We start from the raw sequence: 14,916 nt of genomic DNA, 5'->3' as shown, positions 1-14,916 counted from the left end.
ATCTTTTCATTGAAGACGTAACTGGTGAAAATAAGTAACTTTTGTCCCTGTTTCTCCCTTTCAATTACCAGATATGGCGTAGAATCCCCCCCCCCCCCCCCCCCCCCCCTAGTTTTTCTTCGCCTAGCTTCCCGATCTGTAATGAGTCCATAAGACGTTGATAAAATTGCAATTCCCATGCCCCCTAAGATCTTAGGGATTCTTATATGATCGCAATAGATTCTGAGACCAGGTTTGCTAATGTACCTAATAGTTGCCACGTAAGGCTTTTTTTCTTTGCCAAAATATCTAAGTTTGACATCCATAAAAATTTCCCCCCCCTCTGTGTGTTCCGTGACGCTTTTTAAAAACTTTCTTCCAGTAAGATTTGCACGATACCTCTAGTCATTTTAGTAGCTGGTATCCTAGTCATAGCTTTTCTTTTCGTATTCGCATTTCTGATTGAAGTAACTGTGGTGGAGATGGCATCATTATTCGTGAAATATCAATCGGTAATTATTAGAATTGTTTTTACTTAAGTAATTCCTAAAATCTCCAGCCTTTCCTCTTGGCAAAATCTAAATGATATTCAAGGCAGAAAAAAGGTTCTTTCCTTTCTACCCTAAAAGAAAGTAATTACTTGATATATGTAATCCGTAATATTCGGATCCAGTCGTCAGCTGTGGTTTTTACCCTCCCCAGGGTGTCCGCTCTGCCAGTGAGACGGTTTTTAAACCACGACGTCTACGTTTAAGTTTAAAGGCAGTCCCTTTATGAATCCGGCTTCTAAGCCTATGGAACTTAACAAAAATCTGGACAACGTTCCTGGCTTTATTATGAACGGCTTGGATTTTATCCGCCTCCTCCTGCGAAACAGTTATTTCTGTTTCTGGATTCGGCATGTCTTGCTCAACAAAAACTACTTATGGAGTCGAAGGCAAGAGCTCAAACAGGGCTTTATACATGTCAATCAAAGGTTGCGCCTAGGAGACTATTTGTGTGGCATAATGCGCTATCACTTCGTGGGAGAAGGGGACCTTCAAGAGGAGTTCTATGCCCTCTTCCGGGGACATGCTTAAAGGGAGAGATACCCCAGAGATGAGCATCAAGCCAGGAATAAGGTCCTTATGGAACGACGCGAACAGACGGGAGTTTGCCTCCTTAAACTGAGCCCATTCCTGCATTGTGGCTTCGCTGACTATGGAGGGGTTTAACTTGGCAGAGATAGAGTTTACTAGATTGTTTATTTGCGCAGGCTGCAGTTGTGAAACGAATTCATAACCGTTCTCAGCGCTGGGCAATCTGCCTTGTTGGCAGGTTTTTAGTATTTTATCACAATCTTGCCAAGTTTCAAATAAGATTGAACAGCAATCCTCCTCCTTTAGTTGCATAAACTGTGAATGTGAAGACGCTTGAGTTACTATTGAAGAACTACTAGCGCCCATATTCATACAATATGCTGTTTCAGCAAACCCAAGCTCAATTAGATTTAATAAAATTAAAAAAAGAGCAACAAACAAGAATACCTTTCTCAACAAAAGAAAGGAAAGATATATGGTGAGGTTATTAAAAAGAAAGGAGAGATATATGTTGAGGTTCTTAGAAATAAAGGAAAGATATATGGTGAGGTTATTAAAAATAAAGGAGAGATTTCTGGTGAGGTTATTAAAAATAAAGGAGAGATTTCTGGTGAGGTTATTCATGTTTATCTTGTTTTCTTTTTTTAAGATACAAATAAGATTGAAAAAGCCATCGTCAAAACAAACAAGGCAATAGCTTCTGTTAAGGCAAAGCCTAAAGTAACATAACCAAATAATTATTTACCTAACGATAGATTTCACGCCACAGGGCTTGTCAAAGAACTAAATACGTTTCCAATACCTATTGCTCCTCCTGCTAGGGCTATGGTAGCCGCTCCTACTCCAATTAATTTTGTACCTTCTAGCGTAACTAATTCTTAAGTGTCTGTGTAATAATAATAAAAAAGTGTAGCTAGCACACTTTAAACGAAGTAAAGCGGTTGGCTGGCAAAGAAAGCTTACGCCTTTGAAGAAGAAAGATAGAGTTTGCATGCCTACCTTACCAAACACGTTGGATGTCATCGGAAAACCAAGACATTTGGTAAACAGTCTTGTTGTATCTTTGCAAGCAAGCCCATTTAATTGTAACAATTTAACGGATAACAAGATTATTTCCGGATGAATCCAAAAAAAACATAGTAAGCAGAGCCCTGACCTAAATGAAGAATAAGTGGTAGATTGGTAATGTTATCATTAAGGTTCATTGGTTTTATATATGTCAACAATACAACTAAGCATTCGTTGACAGAGTCAAAGTTCCCCGTTTCTCAATCGTGGCATCCACGTTAATAAGTCGAAAGCCTCTTGGGCCGTCATTATCAACCAGGAAGGAAATCCTAGAGGAACTAGGATTTTTGGTCCAGTAGCAAGGGAATCGAGGGAATGTAATTTTGCCAGAGTAGTCTCGTTAGCTCCCGAAGTGTTGCGATAACTAATGAAAAAAGAAAGAAAGCTCGTTTCATTTATTAGAACTCAAAGAAACTTCAATTCCTTTAAAAATTTGGGTTTGAAGAGTTAGTTGTCGAATAGTCCAATACATACACATATACAAATATACAAAAAAATCTATCTATATCTATTCTATCTATATCTATTTAGATAGATACAACTCAATAAAACGAAGATAGATAGCCAATGAAAATGAGTAGAAAGGAAAGAACCTTTTTTCCGCCTTGAATATCATTTAGATTTTGCCAAGAGGAAAGGCTGAAGATTTTAGGAATTACTTAAGTAAAAACAATTCTAATAATTACCGATTGATATTTCACGAATAATGATGCTATCTCCACCACAGTTACTTCAATCAGAAATGCGAATACAAAAAGAAAAGCTATGACTAGGATACCGGCTACTAAAATGACTAGAGGTATCGTGCAAATCTTACTGGAAGAAGGTTTTTTAAAGAGCGTCACAGAACACACAGAGGGGGGGAAAATTTTTATGGATGTCAAACTTAGATATTTTGGCAAAGAAAAAAAGCCTTACGTGGCAACTATTAGGTACATTAGCAAACCCGGTCTCAGAATCTATTGCGATCATATAAGAATCCCTAAGATCTTAGGGGGCATGGGAATTGTAATTTTATCAACGTCTTATGGACTCATTACAGATCGGGAAGTTAGGCGAAGAAAAACTAGGGGGGGGGGGGGGGGGGATTCTACGCCATATTTGGTAATTGAAAGGGAGAAATAGGGACAAAAGTTACTTATTTTCACCAGTTACGTCTTCAATGAAAAGAATTTTTTTGGAGAAACCTGTAATGTAAATAGGAGGTTTACTTATTCCAAATGATGAAGAAACAGAATCTCATTGACATGGAATGTACAGTTACATAATCTTTACCCAATGCCACGTTTTGAGTGTGTTCGGATAATGGATGTCAAATTTTGACTCATATATCGAAGAGGATGCGACGCTTTTATATAAGAATACTACCAAGAGATAGGGTAAGAGCTGAACTGAGTCCCTATGATCATGATCTTACCAAGGGTCGCATCATCTACCGCCTTAGAAGTAGGCATACAAACAATAGTCAGTAGATTTCTGTAATTTCTGTTTTGGCTTCACTTCAACAAATTGATAATCGCTGGTCAACTAACATTTCTTGGTGCGAGAACAATTCCTCTCTGTGTGTCAAACGAAACTCCACCATCAGACAGATTACCTCTACAGGCTTTAGACTCAATGGCATTGCATACTCCTGTGGGTGACAAGTCATACTTGAAGGAAGCAGATTTTCAAAATGAGTTTAGTGCTTCGTCTCTCTATGTGTCAAACGAAACTCCACCATCAGACAGATTACCTCTACAGGCTTTAGACTCAATGGCATTGCATAATCCTGTGGGTGACAAGTCATACTTGAAGGAAGCAGATTTTCAAAATGAGTTTAGTGCTTCGTTTCATTCACCTTCTTCTGTAACTCAGTCATCGAGTAACTCGAACCCTAACACGTTTCAGGGTGCCAATGATGATTTTTGGCTAAGTCCTGCTTCTCAGCCAGTGGCAGAGACAACTGAATGGTCACAACGCCCTTTCCCTCAGAACAGGTTAGACATGAATGAAAAAGGCATGGAACTACTAGCTTTTCCTTATAATGAACCGGCAAATGGAGATTCTAGTTTGAGGCTACAAGCTGTCCGGGAAACATCTAGTTGGCCGTCTCAAGGTCTTAGCTGGTCAGTTCAACATGAGGGCAGCAGCGATTCTAACAATGTTCAACATTTGCAAGATTTTCCCAGTTCAGGTTCTCCTTGTCTTAGTCTTTGGGGATTTGTGAATTCTCCGTCTTATTCTTTCTAGGCCTGTAGAGGCAGGATTTGTCAGTTACATAAATAAGTGTTTTGTCACACCTTGTAATGTATGTGTAGGGCAGGATAACATCTATTTGCAGCAGAATACTGCCAGGCTCCACGAACCCTATGGTGCAAGAGTGGAAAAGGTAAGAGAGTTTAAGAGTGCTGGAGGTGGAAGACGGATCTACAAAGCACCTGATCAGGATGAGGATGGACCTGTGGCTTTTGAATTAAGACCACAACCATTCAAGGTGTTGCCAGTTCAACCTACAGGCGTGCTTACCTACACAGACTCCTCCTTATGGTTGGCATATGAGCAGGGTTTTCTCGTGTGGGATATCCTTACTGCATTCAGATCTAGTTGTGATGGCCGAGACAACATTAAAGGTGATGAGGATGCTGCTGCATACAGCCAACTCAAGCATGGATTCTCCACCACTTGCCTGTTTGCAGACAGTGCCAATCACCTAATTTGGAGTGGCCATAAGGATGGAAAAATGAGAGCCTGGTCAATAGTTCTTGAACATGACGGTGAGAATGCTGCCAATAGAAACACTGCTATCTTTACTTGGCAAGCACATCAAGCTCCTGTTCTGGCCATTGTTGTCTCTTCATACGGTATGCATGTTGAGTTTATCATTCGGAAGTGTCTGTACTGCATCATGTTTCTTCTCCTGAGCTTTGATGTATGATGGCTATTTGCTACTCAGGAGAGCTATGGACAGGGTCTGAAAGTGGCTCTTTAAGAGTTTGGCCACAGAGTGCCTTAGCACAGGCTTTTTCAAGTTCCAAGGACTCGAGGCTTGTAGCAGCTTCTTTCTTAGCAACATCGTACATCGACCTTAAAGCACGTGGATTGGCATCAGGGGCATCTAGTCTTGCAACTATTGATATGCGGTTCTTGATTGCAGAGCAATCCCAGTGTCGGGTTTGGAGTGGTGGATCACACTTGTTGGCCCTGTGGTATATTATACTTGTCAGTTATTGTGCTCCTTCATCTTAGAACACCATGTCTGACTATTCAAGAACTGTCTACTGATTATGACTTTTAACAGCTCTTATTTTTTCCATTAGGGATTCAAGAACCAAGGAGCTACTGAAAGTTTTTGGTTCCAGTGCGGATCCTGAATTTTTGAGTCCTAATGTTTCGCCAGTTCGCGATATCGAGCGAGGAGAGGAAGTAAGGGTGAATGCTACTAAAGCATTGAGAAAGGAAAAGAGTCAAGGAGCGCTCAGCTTTTTTCAGCGTTCTCGAAATGCTGTCATGGGTGCAGCTGATGCTGTACTTCGTGCTGCTGTTGGGCAAAGCATTGATGATAGCAAGAAGATGGAAGCTTTAGTGAGTGTGTCTGATGGAAATGTTTGGGCTGGTTATGCCAATGGCCGTCTGGGCCAGTATGACAGCTCTGGATACTTGATAGCTGATCACCATCATAGTTATGTCGCTGTTCGATGCATGTATGCTTTTGGGAACCGTATCTTCATAGGCTATGCGGATGGTGTGGTTCATGCTTTAGCTATGACTTCTGGAAAACTACTAGGGGCATGGCGTGCACACAGATCGTCTATTGCAAGGTTAGCAGTGTGTAATAATCACTTATTCACATTGGCAGACAGTGGATGTCTACGAGGATGGTTCGTAACATCATCAAGTGCTTTTGATAAGGCATTGCATCACATCATGAAAGCCAAAGAAAGTACTTACTTAAGGCAAGAGAATCTAAAAGTTCTAGCAAGCACCTGGAATGTGGGGCAGGAAAAGGCTTCTTTTAAGTCCTTGACATCCTGGCTCCAGAAAGGATCAATTGAGGCAAGCATTGTTGCAGTTGGTCTTCAAGAAGTGGAAATGGGTGCAGGTGCTTTAGCAATGGCGGCTGCAAAAGAAACTGTGAGTCTTTTTCCATATACATCCCCGTAAGCGTGATGACCATGGTGTCACTTAACTCCTGTGGACTAGGCAGAAAGACGTTCTTTCTTTTAAGAGACACTCCTTGACAGTGATTCGGCTGGTTTCTATTTTAATAAGGTGTTTTCCATAATCGGTCTACTTTTTTAAAAGGTTGATGTAGTTTGGACTTGCAAGTAATGTATCTTCAAGGAAGGAGATGTGTTTTGTGTGTCACTGATTGGTATAACTCGTGAGCTACTCCTTTATGTTGTCCATCTTAGTGCGCATTCCTACAGCCATATTTCTAAAAAGGCGTATATATAAGTCGTGGGAAAAAATCTCCTAATGAGGGAAAAAGTGCCTTGGTGGTCCTAAAGTGTGTTCACACACATCACTACCATAATAACACCCCCGCTTAGCTCTCGGACAGGGAACCAATCCAAAGGAGCCAGCTTCTCAAAATAAAGCAATAATCCCCAAAAGCATTGCTAAAATCAGCCAGCGAATTTCAGCCAGCGTAAAAGCAGGGATTTCCATACGGTATGCCACGTCAGCATCTCCGCGATTTGCGCTCTTTTTTCGGAAATTACCGTACGACAGTCTATCAGCGCTTTTTGCGGGTCCGTACTGCCACGTGTCAGTGTGTGTCCCAGGGTCTGCTGCCACGTCACCCATTTGTGACATACCCCCCTCTTGAAAGCATTGTAATCGCCCTCGATTACGCTTGCAAAACAGACAGAGACCATAAACTGTCTTAGCAGACACTGATTGTTAGTACCGATGCACTAGGAACAACACATCTAGCACATGTACCAATCGACAGTCACATCACAGGACATCACTTGACATCGCAGGACATCACATGACAAATCACATTCAAAATCATTCCAAATCTTAGACCATGATTAATCAGCAACGTATTTAGCAATGGCATCTAGATCCAGTCGGGACCTCACAGATGCCCGATTAACTAATTCATATTGCAATCATGTCTATAGGGATTTATGAGACCGAAATGCTGCAGTCATTTCGTCTATCAGTTCCTGCACTTAACAAGTCAAGTACAAATCGATCAGTATCATTTTCATTTTTAGGATTTCCAGTTCATGAAGTCATACAACAGAATACTGTCAACCCACCAACAGTATCCCTGAAACCCAAAGGGACATTAGTGACTCTATAATTAAAATCGGGGCAATCTGTTGACAAAGGAGCGGAGTGACTCCCCTCTTGTGCAAACCCGCTGCTCTAGATTCCCCCATGTTGAAATCACGGCTCTATCGGAGTAGACTATGCTAAACCGAATGCTTCGAGGTAAAGTTCCACAATCTGAGGAGTATCTGCCAGGTCCTCCTCCTCCATCCACTTCGCATCCAATGCAGGAAAGTTCTTGAATTTAACCAAGAACTGCTTGATCACTTTAGCTTTAATCTTTCTATTTGTATGTGCCAGTATCTGTTCTGGAACGAGTATCTCCTTGCTTTCCTCCACTTCGGGTTGCTCATCTAGCTCCCCATCATCGGGCACATCGCCTTTAGAAGGCTTCAAGAGACTCACATGAAAAGCATTGTGAATTCTCTAAGTATCGGGCAGCTTCAGTCTAAAGGAGACATCATTTATCTTTTCTTTTATTTGGAAAGGTCCATAGTATCTCATGCTAAGCTTTGGAAAAAGATGCTCCTTTCCCTTTTTCTTTCTCAGGCGTGCTTTCTCAAAACATAAGAGCACCCAATCGTCTTCCTTTAATTTCAAATCGCGACGGTGTTGATCTGTTGCCTTCTTGTGTCTTTCCTGAGATTTCGCTAAAGCCTCCTAGACCTGGGCAAAAGCAGCGTCCAAGTCCCTCGTGTACTTTCCGGCTTCAAAAATCTTATCTTTCGTGCTTAGGAAGGGTGGAACCTTCAAAGCACCTTCAATAATCACAAATGTCGAAGAGTGGATTGTGTTATTGTAGGCAAATTCCACCAAAGGCAAATTTTTTTCCCATTGAGTCTTCTGATCAGAAATGTAAGACTTCAATAAATCCAATACGATTGAATTTGCAATCTCAGATTGCCCATCTGTCTGCGAGTGGAAAGATGACGAGAACTGCAACCGTGTGTCGATGTTCTCTCAAATAGCCTTCCAAAACAACCTCGTGAATTGGGGATCTCTGTCAGAGACTATTGTCTCAGGCATGCCATGCTATCTGAATATTTGGGCAATGAACAATCTCGCTAAACTATCCGGCTTTTGATTGTTTTCTTCACTGGAATGAAATGAGCTTGCTTGCTAAATCTGTCAATAACAGTCCAGATACCATCGTGCCCACTCTGTGTCTTCGGGAGATCAAAAATGAAATCCATAGCAATACTTTCCCAGGGGCGTGTGGGAATGGGTAAAGGTTGTAACAATCCCTTTGCTTTATGCCTGTCAAACTTGACCTTCTGGCATACCAAGCAACTGCGTACAAAATCGTCCACGTCCTTCTTTAGTCTCGGCCAAAAGAAGTATCGCTCCACACCTTTCAAGGTGGTGTCAATGCGGCAGTGACCCATAAATGGTGGACTGTGGCATTCGATTAGAACCTTTTCCCTCAACGGCTGTGTAACACACAACATCGTTTTCTTCATCAAGTAGCCATCCCAAATGGAATATCCCGTTACTACCTCCCCATTCTGTATTTGATTGAACATATCTGAAAAATCTGGATCGGTGGCGTACTGATCGACCATGTCCTCCAAGCTTCTACGATGAATCGCGGAAATAGCCAAGACCAACGGCTTCCGGGACAAAGCATCTGCCATCTAGTTCTTCTGTCCCTGTACATGAACAATCTGGAAGAAACTGTGACAAGATGTTAGCCCACCGCATCTGCTTTTCTGATGGCTGCTTCTGTGACAAGAAGTAGCGTAAACTCTGATGATCAATGAAGTAGGTAATGTCGCCACTGACTAAGAGCATGGATAACCGCCAAAAACTCTTTCTCATAAATCTGTGCTGTCAATTCCGGCCTTGAAAACAATCGGCTCTCATAGGCAATGACATGGCCTTCTTGCATTAAGACCGCACCAAGACTACGACCACAAGCATCACAATATACTTCGATTGACTTTAGCAAATCCGGCAAAGTCAAAACTGGTCCCGTAGTCAATTTCTCTTTCAAAGTCTGAAAGGCAGTCACCTCTGTGGGTCCCCACGAGAAAGAGACTCCTTTCTATGTCAAAATATGCAAAGGGGAAGCAACCTCTGCAAATTTTCTAATGAACCGCCGGTAGTAAGAACATAAGCCCAAAAAACTTCTTACTTCATGAACATTCTTCAAATCGGACCAATCACGTATAGTCTCAATCTTGGTTGGCGGGTCCATCTGTACTCCTGTTGCTTAGACGATGTGTCCCAAAAAGTGTATCTCTGGTAAGAAAAATTCACTCTTCTTGGCATTGATTACTAACTTGTGATCTCGCAATGCCTGAAAGACTTGTAGCAAATGTTGTCTATGTTCTGCCTCATCCTTGGAGAAGACTATAATGTCATCAAAGAAAGTGCCAACAAAAGATCTATACTCTCTGAAAATCTTGTCCATCATTCCATCACCAAAAATTCATAGAAACCGAAGCTCGTCCGAAAAGCTGTCTTGTAGACATCTCCCGGCACGATTCGGATGTGATGATATCCGCTTTTCAAATCGATCCTGCTGAAACAAGAGGATCCCTGTAGTCGGTCAAGAATATCATCGATCCTCGGAATCGGGAATTTGTTCTTGATGGTGATTTTATTGAAAGCTCTATAATCAATGCACATTCTCTAAGATCCATCTTTCTTTAAAACCAACAACCCCGGAGAGCAGTAAGGTGAAGTACTCGGCTGGATAAGACCCTTTTCCAAGAGGTCTTTCACTTGGTTCATAATCACTTCATTCTGGGCTCGGCTCACACGGTAAGGTGGCCAGTTCGGTGGTGTGCTTCCATGTATCAGATCAATAGTATGATCCTCAGGACGAGCTAGTGGCAACCGGCCTGGTAGGCCCTCTGAAAAGCAATCAGCATGAGTGTGGAGAAAATCTTGGCGTTCTTTATCAAGTTCAGACATATTTGTCCTATGTTCATCATTCAACTCTTTCAAAAAGATCGAGTAAACAAATAGACTGGATTTCATTAATATTGAAACGGCCGAAGCCGATACAATAGGGATAGACTCGCCCTTCAATTTCACATCAAGTACAATTTTTCGGCCCTTTTCATTTGTCAATGTCGCTTTCTTCGCCCGATAATTGACCACGGCGTTGTTCTTATGGTACCAAGGGACTCCAAGGAGGACATCACAACCTTCCAAGTGCATTAAGTAGAAGTCCTCGTGCCCCGAATACTCCTGACAATGCAACCGAAGTTTGTCAATGACAGGTGTAATGGCCACGTCCCGTTCGGGTGCCACTAGAACTGCCTCTGCTTGTGGTCCCGTCCAATCGAGTGTAATCTCGAGCCGTGCCGCCAATTCACGTGAAATTAAGTTGGCGTTGGCTCCTCCATAAAAGAAAATCATGGCTTCTTGATCTTTTACTTTGCCCCATGTACTTTCATCAATCGTGCTTGGGTTAGTACCCATGCAATTTGGAACCAGTCTTGCTTTCATCTTGCCTTTTCGTCCACGTTCCTCAGCTTCTCTCGAACTCTCTGGCCTGTCTTCATTTTGTTCTTGCTGTGCCTTTTTAGGACACTTCGCGGAGATGTACCCATGTTCCCCGCATCCAAAACACTTCCCCTCTTTGATGTAGTTGGCCCTCTCTCAAAGAGTGAGCCGGGTTCGTGAATCCTTGTCTTTCTTTTCTTGGGAACTCTTCTTCTTTCTACTTTAATTATTAGAAGTCTGTTGGGTTCTTTGAGTCAAGATCTCATCTGTGGGGTAAGTCAGATTGCCCGAATGTATGGCAAAACCCTGTTTCGCATGACCCATCAATTCTTGAATAGAATTTGACTTTTGTTCCAAGCAGTAGTCTCGGATCTCTGTAGGAAGTCCACAACAAAACCGCTCAATCTGTTCTTTAAACGAGACCTTCTTAAACGAAGAAGCTGGTAGAAAAGAGCTCCAAAATCTCTCGCAATAAGCATCCAGAGAATCTCCCTTGGTCATCTGAAGTTGATTCCAAGCAGTTCGTATATCTCGTTCATACTCCCGAGTCAGCCAAGAAGAAATAAAAATCCTTTTGAATTTCAACCATTGAACCGGAGCTGTCTTTCTCAGTAGAAGGGTGGACCACCATGTTCGAGCATTTCCTTTGAAGAAAGATGTAGCACTCCGAATCTTGGAGTGCTTTGAGTAATGTCCTCCAGAGAAAGCTATGTCAAACTGCTAAATGAAAGCCAAAGCCCTCGAAGCATCTTGGAATCCGGAAAAAGAGTCAAACTTAATTGACTTACTTTCTTGCTTTTATCTTCGAGGGAGTCATATTGGTTGGCTTTATGAAAATGCTTCTTCTTTGCGTAAAACATGTGATCGTCGGAGTCCGAACTATCTGAGGATGAGTCCTCTGTAGAACTGTCAGAAACTGGGGAAATTTAGGCTTCTTTGTCTTTTTCTTGCCCTTTCTGAAGCTTTGTTTTTTGCTTTGCTTTTTCCCTGTTTTGTCTTCTTCGCTCGAATCAGAAGAGCTAGAAGAACTGTCAGAAGAAGAAGAAGAAGAACTGGGTAGTCCTTCAAATCGTGCACGCTTCGTCTCCTTTCTTGTCGATGCAAAAGTCGATCGACGACCCAAATAACCCGGGAAGTCAGTTCCTTTCTTCTGCTTTTTGTCGTGATTTTTGGCTTTATTGTTCGCGTCCAAAAACCTGTTGATGTGTGTCTGAACCACCTCTTCTAATTCTTGCTCTGTAAACATCCTCAGAGACGGAGGTTTCTTGAGTGCCGGTTTGATGGGTGGCTCTGTGGCCTTCTGCCACTGGGTGCACTTCTTCAATGTTAGGTGCAGCGGAATGATTGTTGCGCTTCGCTCAAGATGAGTGATCCGTAGTGTGCTCAAGGTTCCTTTTAGTTCTTATGGAAGGGAGAGCCTTCCGTCTTTATGGAGAGTGCTATGATCATAAACAAAGTGAGTGGACACTGTGCGTGCAAGTGTATGAGATTGAGAGAAAGAGAGAAGAGAGATACGACACCATAGACGTTGTAAAACCCTCCTCCGAAGGCCCCACTCTCGTCGGCGAGAGTGGTCTACTTATTGATTGCACAAAGTGGTACAATGACGATGCAATGGACTGATGCAATCTGGGACTATGCCGATGACGACGACGGTGATGACGACAACGACTTTAGGGCTGAAATCTGTGGTCTTCTATCTGCAGAAAATCTGCAAATCTTTGGGCTGTTTCGGTGGCTGAAAATGACTGTTTTGGCTGCGTTTTTATGGCTGAAAATGGGGGTTCTTCTGCAACCAACTAGGGCTGATTCTGCTGCTGTCCCATAGGGCTGAAAACTCTGCTGTTCTGATGCGGCAATGGCTGAAAACCACTAACGCTGGGCTGCCTTGTATCCTTAGCCAAAAACGCTGGGCTTGATGGAATCCAAAAACGCCGATGGGCTGAAATTGGAAACGCTAGCAAGTTGAGGTGCTGGCGATGAGAGGAATCTGCAACGCTAGGTATGCTGTTGATGATGGCGATCAAGGTAATGCTGAAAACGCCAGAATGGGGGGTACTGCTGAGGTTGTCCAATCCAAAAACGCTAGGCTAGAGGGGAGCTTGGCGCTTGAGGGTTCTTGCTTGGGGGGTTCTTGCTGAGAGAGAAGGTGTACCTGCTGCCTGAGGGCCTGTTGTGCTCCTTGCTCATCTGCCAAAGAGTGCTAGCTTTGGGTTGCTAATATATTAACTTAACCAATTTGCCCTACTCAGTTCCCAACAAAAGTCACTTAATAAATAAGTGAAAATTGTCAAAAATAGGGAAATTAGGCTAAAGTCACTGGAAAAATCCCCAAACTGACTTTGATGGAATCTGATGTAAATGCTTATGCTTATGCAGTGTGCAACTAGAGGATATGCAACTACACTAAGTGACTGGGTATGCACGGTCTACGAATAGACTCACAAAAGTGCCATATCACTTCTAATCTAGACTGACGGAACTGACTGAACCCTGCTAAATCTCCATGGCTGAAAATTCTTCCAACACACAAACATGAACATACCCATTCCATGTAAAGTGAGTGGAAACAAACTTGTCTTTCTCAAAGACTGTGCATGCAATGTAGATGAACAAATAGACGGAGTGCCCAACCGTTCATCCCATACACGCAAACAATGAGATCCAATCTTTCTATCCTGATCTAAATCAATCAAATGTGGCAATTCACAATGGAAATGCCTATGCTTGGTGCTCATACTTTCATGTGCTCTTTCTGCAAGTGTGTCTTGCCAAAGAAGAGACATGGAATGTGACTTTCTGACATACATACTTTTCAGCTTTTCATGAACAATCCGCATACATTCGTGCTCATTCATGATGGAAACGTGCTCAACGTACAATATGTCATGCCTAGGAAAAGGGATCACATAAAGACGTCGACTAAAATACAGGAAACGATCACAAATGAAACACTCGATCACTGCGTACGAATCAATCATGCGAACACATAGTACTTCCTGTGAAGGTTCCTTGGACCTAGGCTCGAGGGCCAAGATCTGTTCTTCTTGAATGGTCGAATCTTCCTGTGTGGGGTCTTTGGACCTCGACTCGAAAGCCAAGATCGGTTCTTCGTGATTGATCGAATCTACAACGAGGTTAGCTTCGCTAGAAAAAACATCCACTAACACATCATCCTTGTGAACAATCACATCTTCTTCATGCAACTCATCATGCTTGTGAGAAATCACATCTTGATCATGCAAATCATCATGCTTGTCATTGTCATCCAAATACTCATGCAAATCATTGGCATTCAAAGCATCATGCTACTCACAATCATGCAAATCCTGTGTATCATGCTGTGGAGAAGAAGAGACTGAGAGAGAGTCTCCTTTTCCTGATTCTCTTTCATCTGTGCTTGAACTTGAGAAAAGAGTCGCAAGAACTCTTGCATTCTTTCTTTGTTTTCGCGAGCAAATCTTGCTTCTCTTGCTTTGGCTTCCAAGCGTGCTTGCTCGCTCTCACGCACTAAGGGTGCTATTCTTTCTTGGTACTTACGCTCGATGGTTGCGATTCTTTCTTGGCTTTCTAACTTCCTGTCCATCATCCTCTTGTCGAAAGCCTCCATAGGAGTTCGTGCAATCCTTGTCGTAGATGGTGAAGGGGGAGGGTCGGAAAAACCTCCTGGTGGGGAAAACTCTTCGTCGCCTCTCTCATGCTCATCACCTCCAAGCGAAGTATCCATTCCGCTTTGAGTGATGACCATTCTGAAGTTGTGGATTCTTGTGGGTTCTTGGGGTCTTGGTTCTTAAGTTCACGAGGAACTTGGGTTCTTGCGGGTCTTGGGTTCTTGGGTTCTTGAGGGTCTTGAGTTCTTGAGGTTTTCTTTCGCTTGCAAACCGTGTTGGAGAAGGATCTTCTCTTCACCCGAGTTCTACTCCTTTCCGTGGGCGCACCCCTTGGCGGCCTTGCGCTCACACCAAGGTTGCTTTTTCCCACCTCACGTCGATTGGCCGGCTGCTAAGTGCACGGTCCGCTCTCAATGAGTGAAAAGAGACACAAGGGGAGGCTGGACAAGTCCTTCTTT

The 14,916-nt window shown here is 42.8% G+C and overlaps 1 protein-coding gene across 3 annotated transcripts in view; it reads left to right on the top strand.

Moving 5' to 3' along the window:
* Positions 1 to 3,547: 3,547 nt before the first annotated feature.
* Positions 3,548 to 14,916, top strand: part of LOC147436849 (type I inositol polyphosphate 5-phosphatase 13-like) — a 49,764-nt gene continuing 38,395 nt past the window's right edge. The window contains exons 1-4 of one of the 3 annotated variants that reach the window (XM_086486247.1): positions 3,548 to 4,302; positions 4,427 to 4,969; positions 5,062 to 5,314; positions 5,426 to 6,239. In XM_086486247.1, the coding sequence (XP_086342373.1) occupies positions 3,744 to 4,302; positions 4,427 to 4,969; positions 5,062 to 5,314; positions 5,426 to 6,239 (2,169 nt within the window). In that variant the 5' untranslated portion in view covers positions 3,548 to 3,743. The remainder of the gene's footprint in view (positions 4,303 to 4,426; positions 4,970 to 5,061; positions 5,315 to 5,425; positions 6,240 to 14,916) is intronic. The other 2 variants (XM_086486245.1, XM_086486246.1) reach the window with 2 other exon arrangements.

This window comes from Adiantum capillus-veneris, chromosome 17 (genome assembly GCF_014529385.1).
Source record: "Adiantum capillus-veneris isolate H3 chromosome 17, ASM1452938v2, whole genome shotgun sequence".
NCBI lineage: Eukaryota > Viridiplantae > Streptophyta > Polypodiopsida > Polypodiales > Pteridaceae > Adiantum > Adiantum capillus-veneris.
This window is presented reverse-complemented; position numbering and strand designations above follow the sequence as displayed.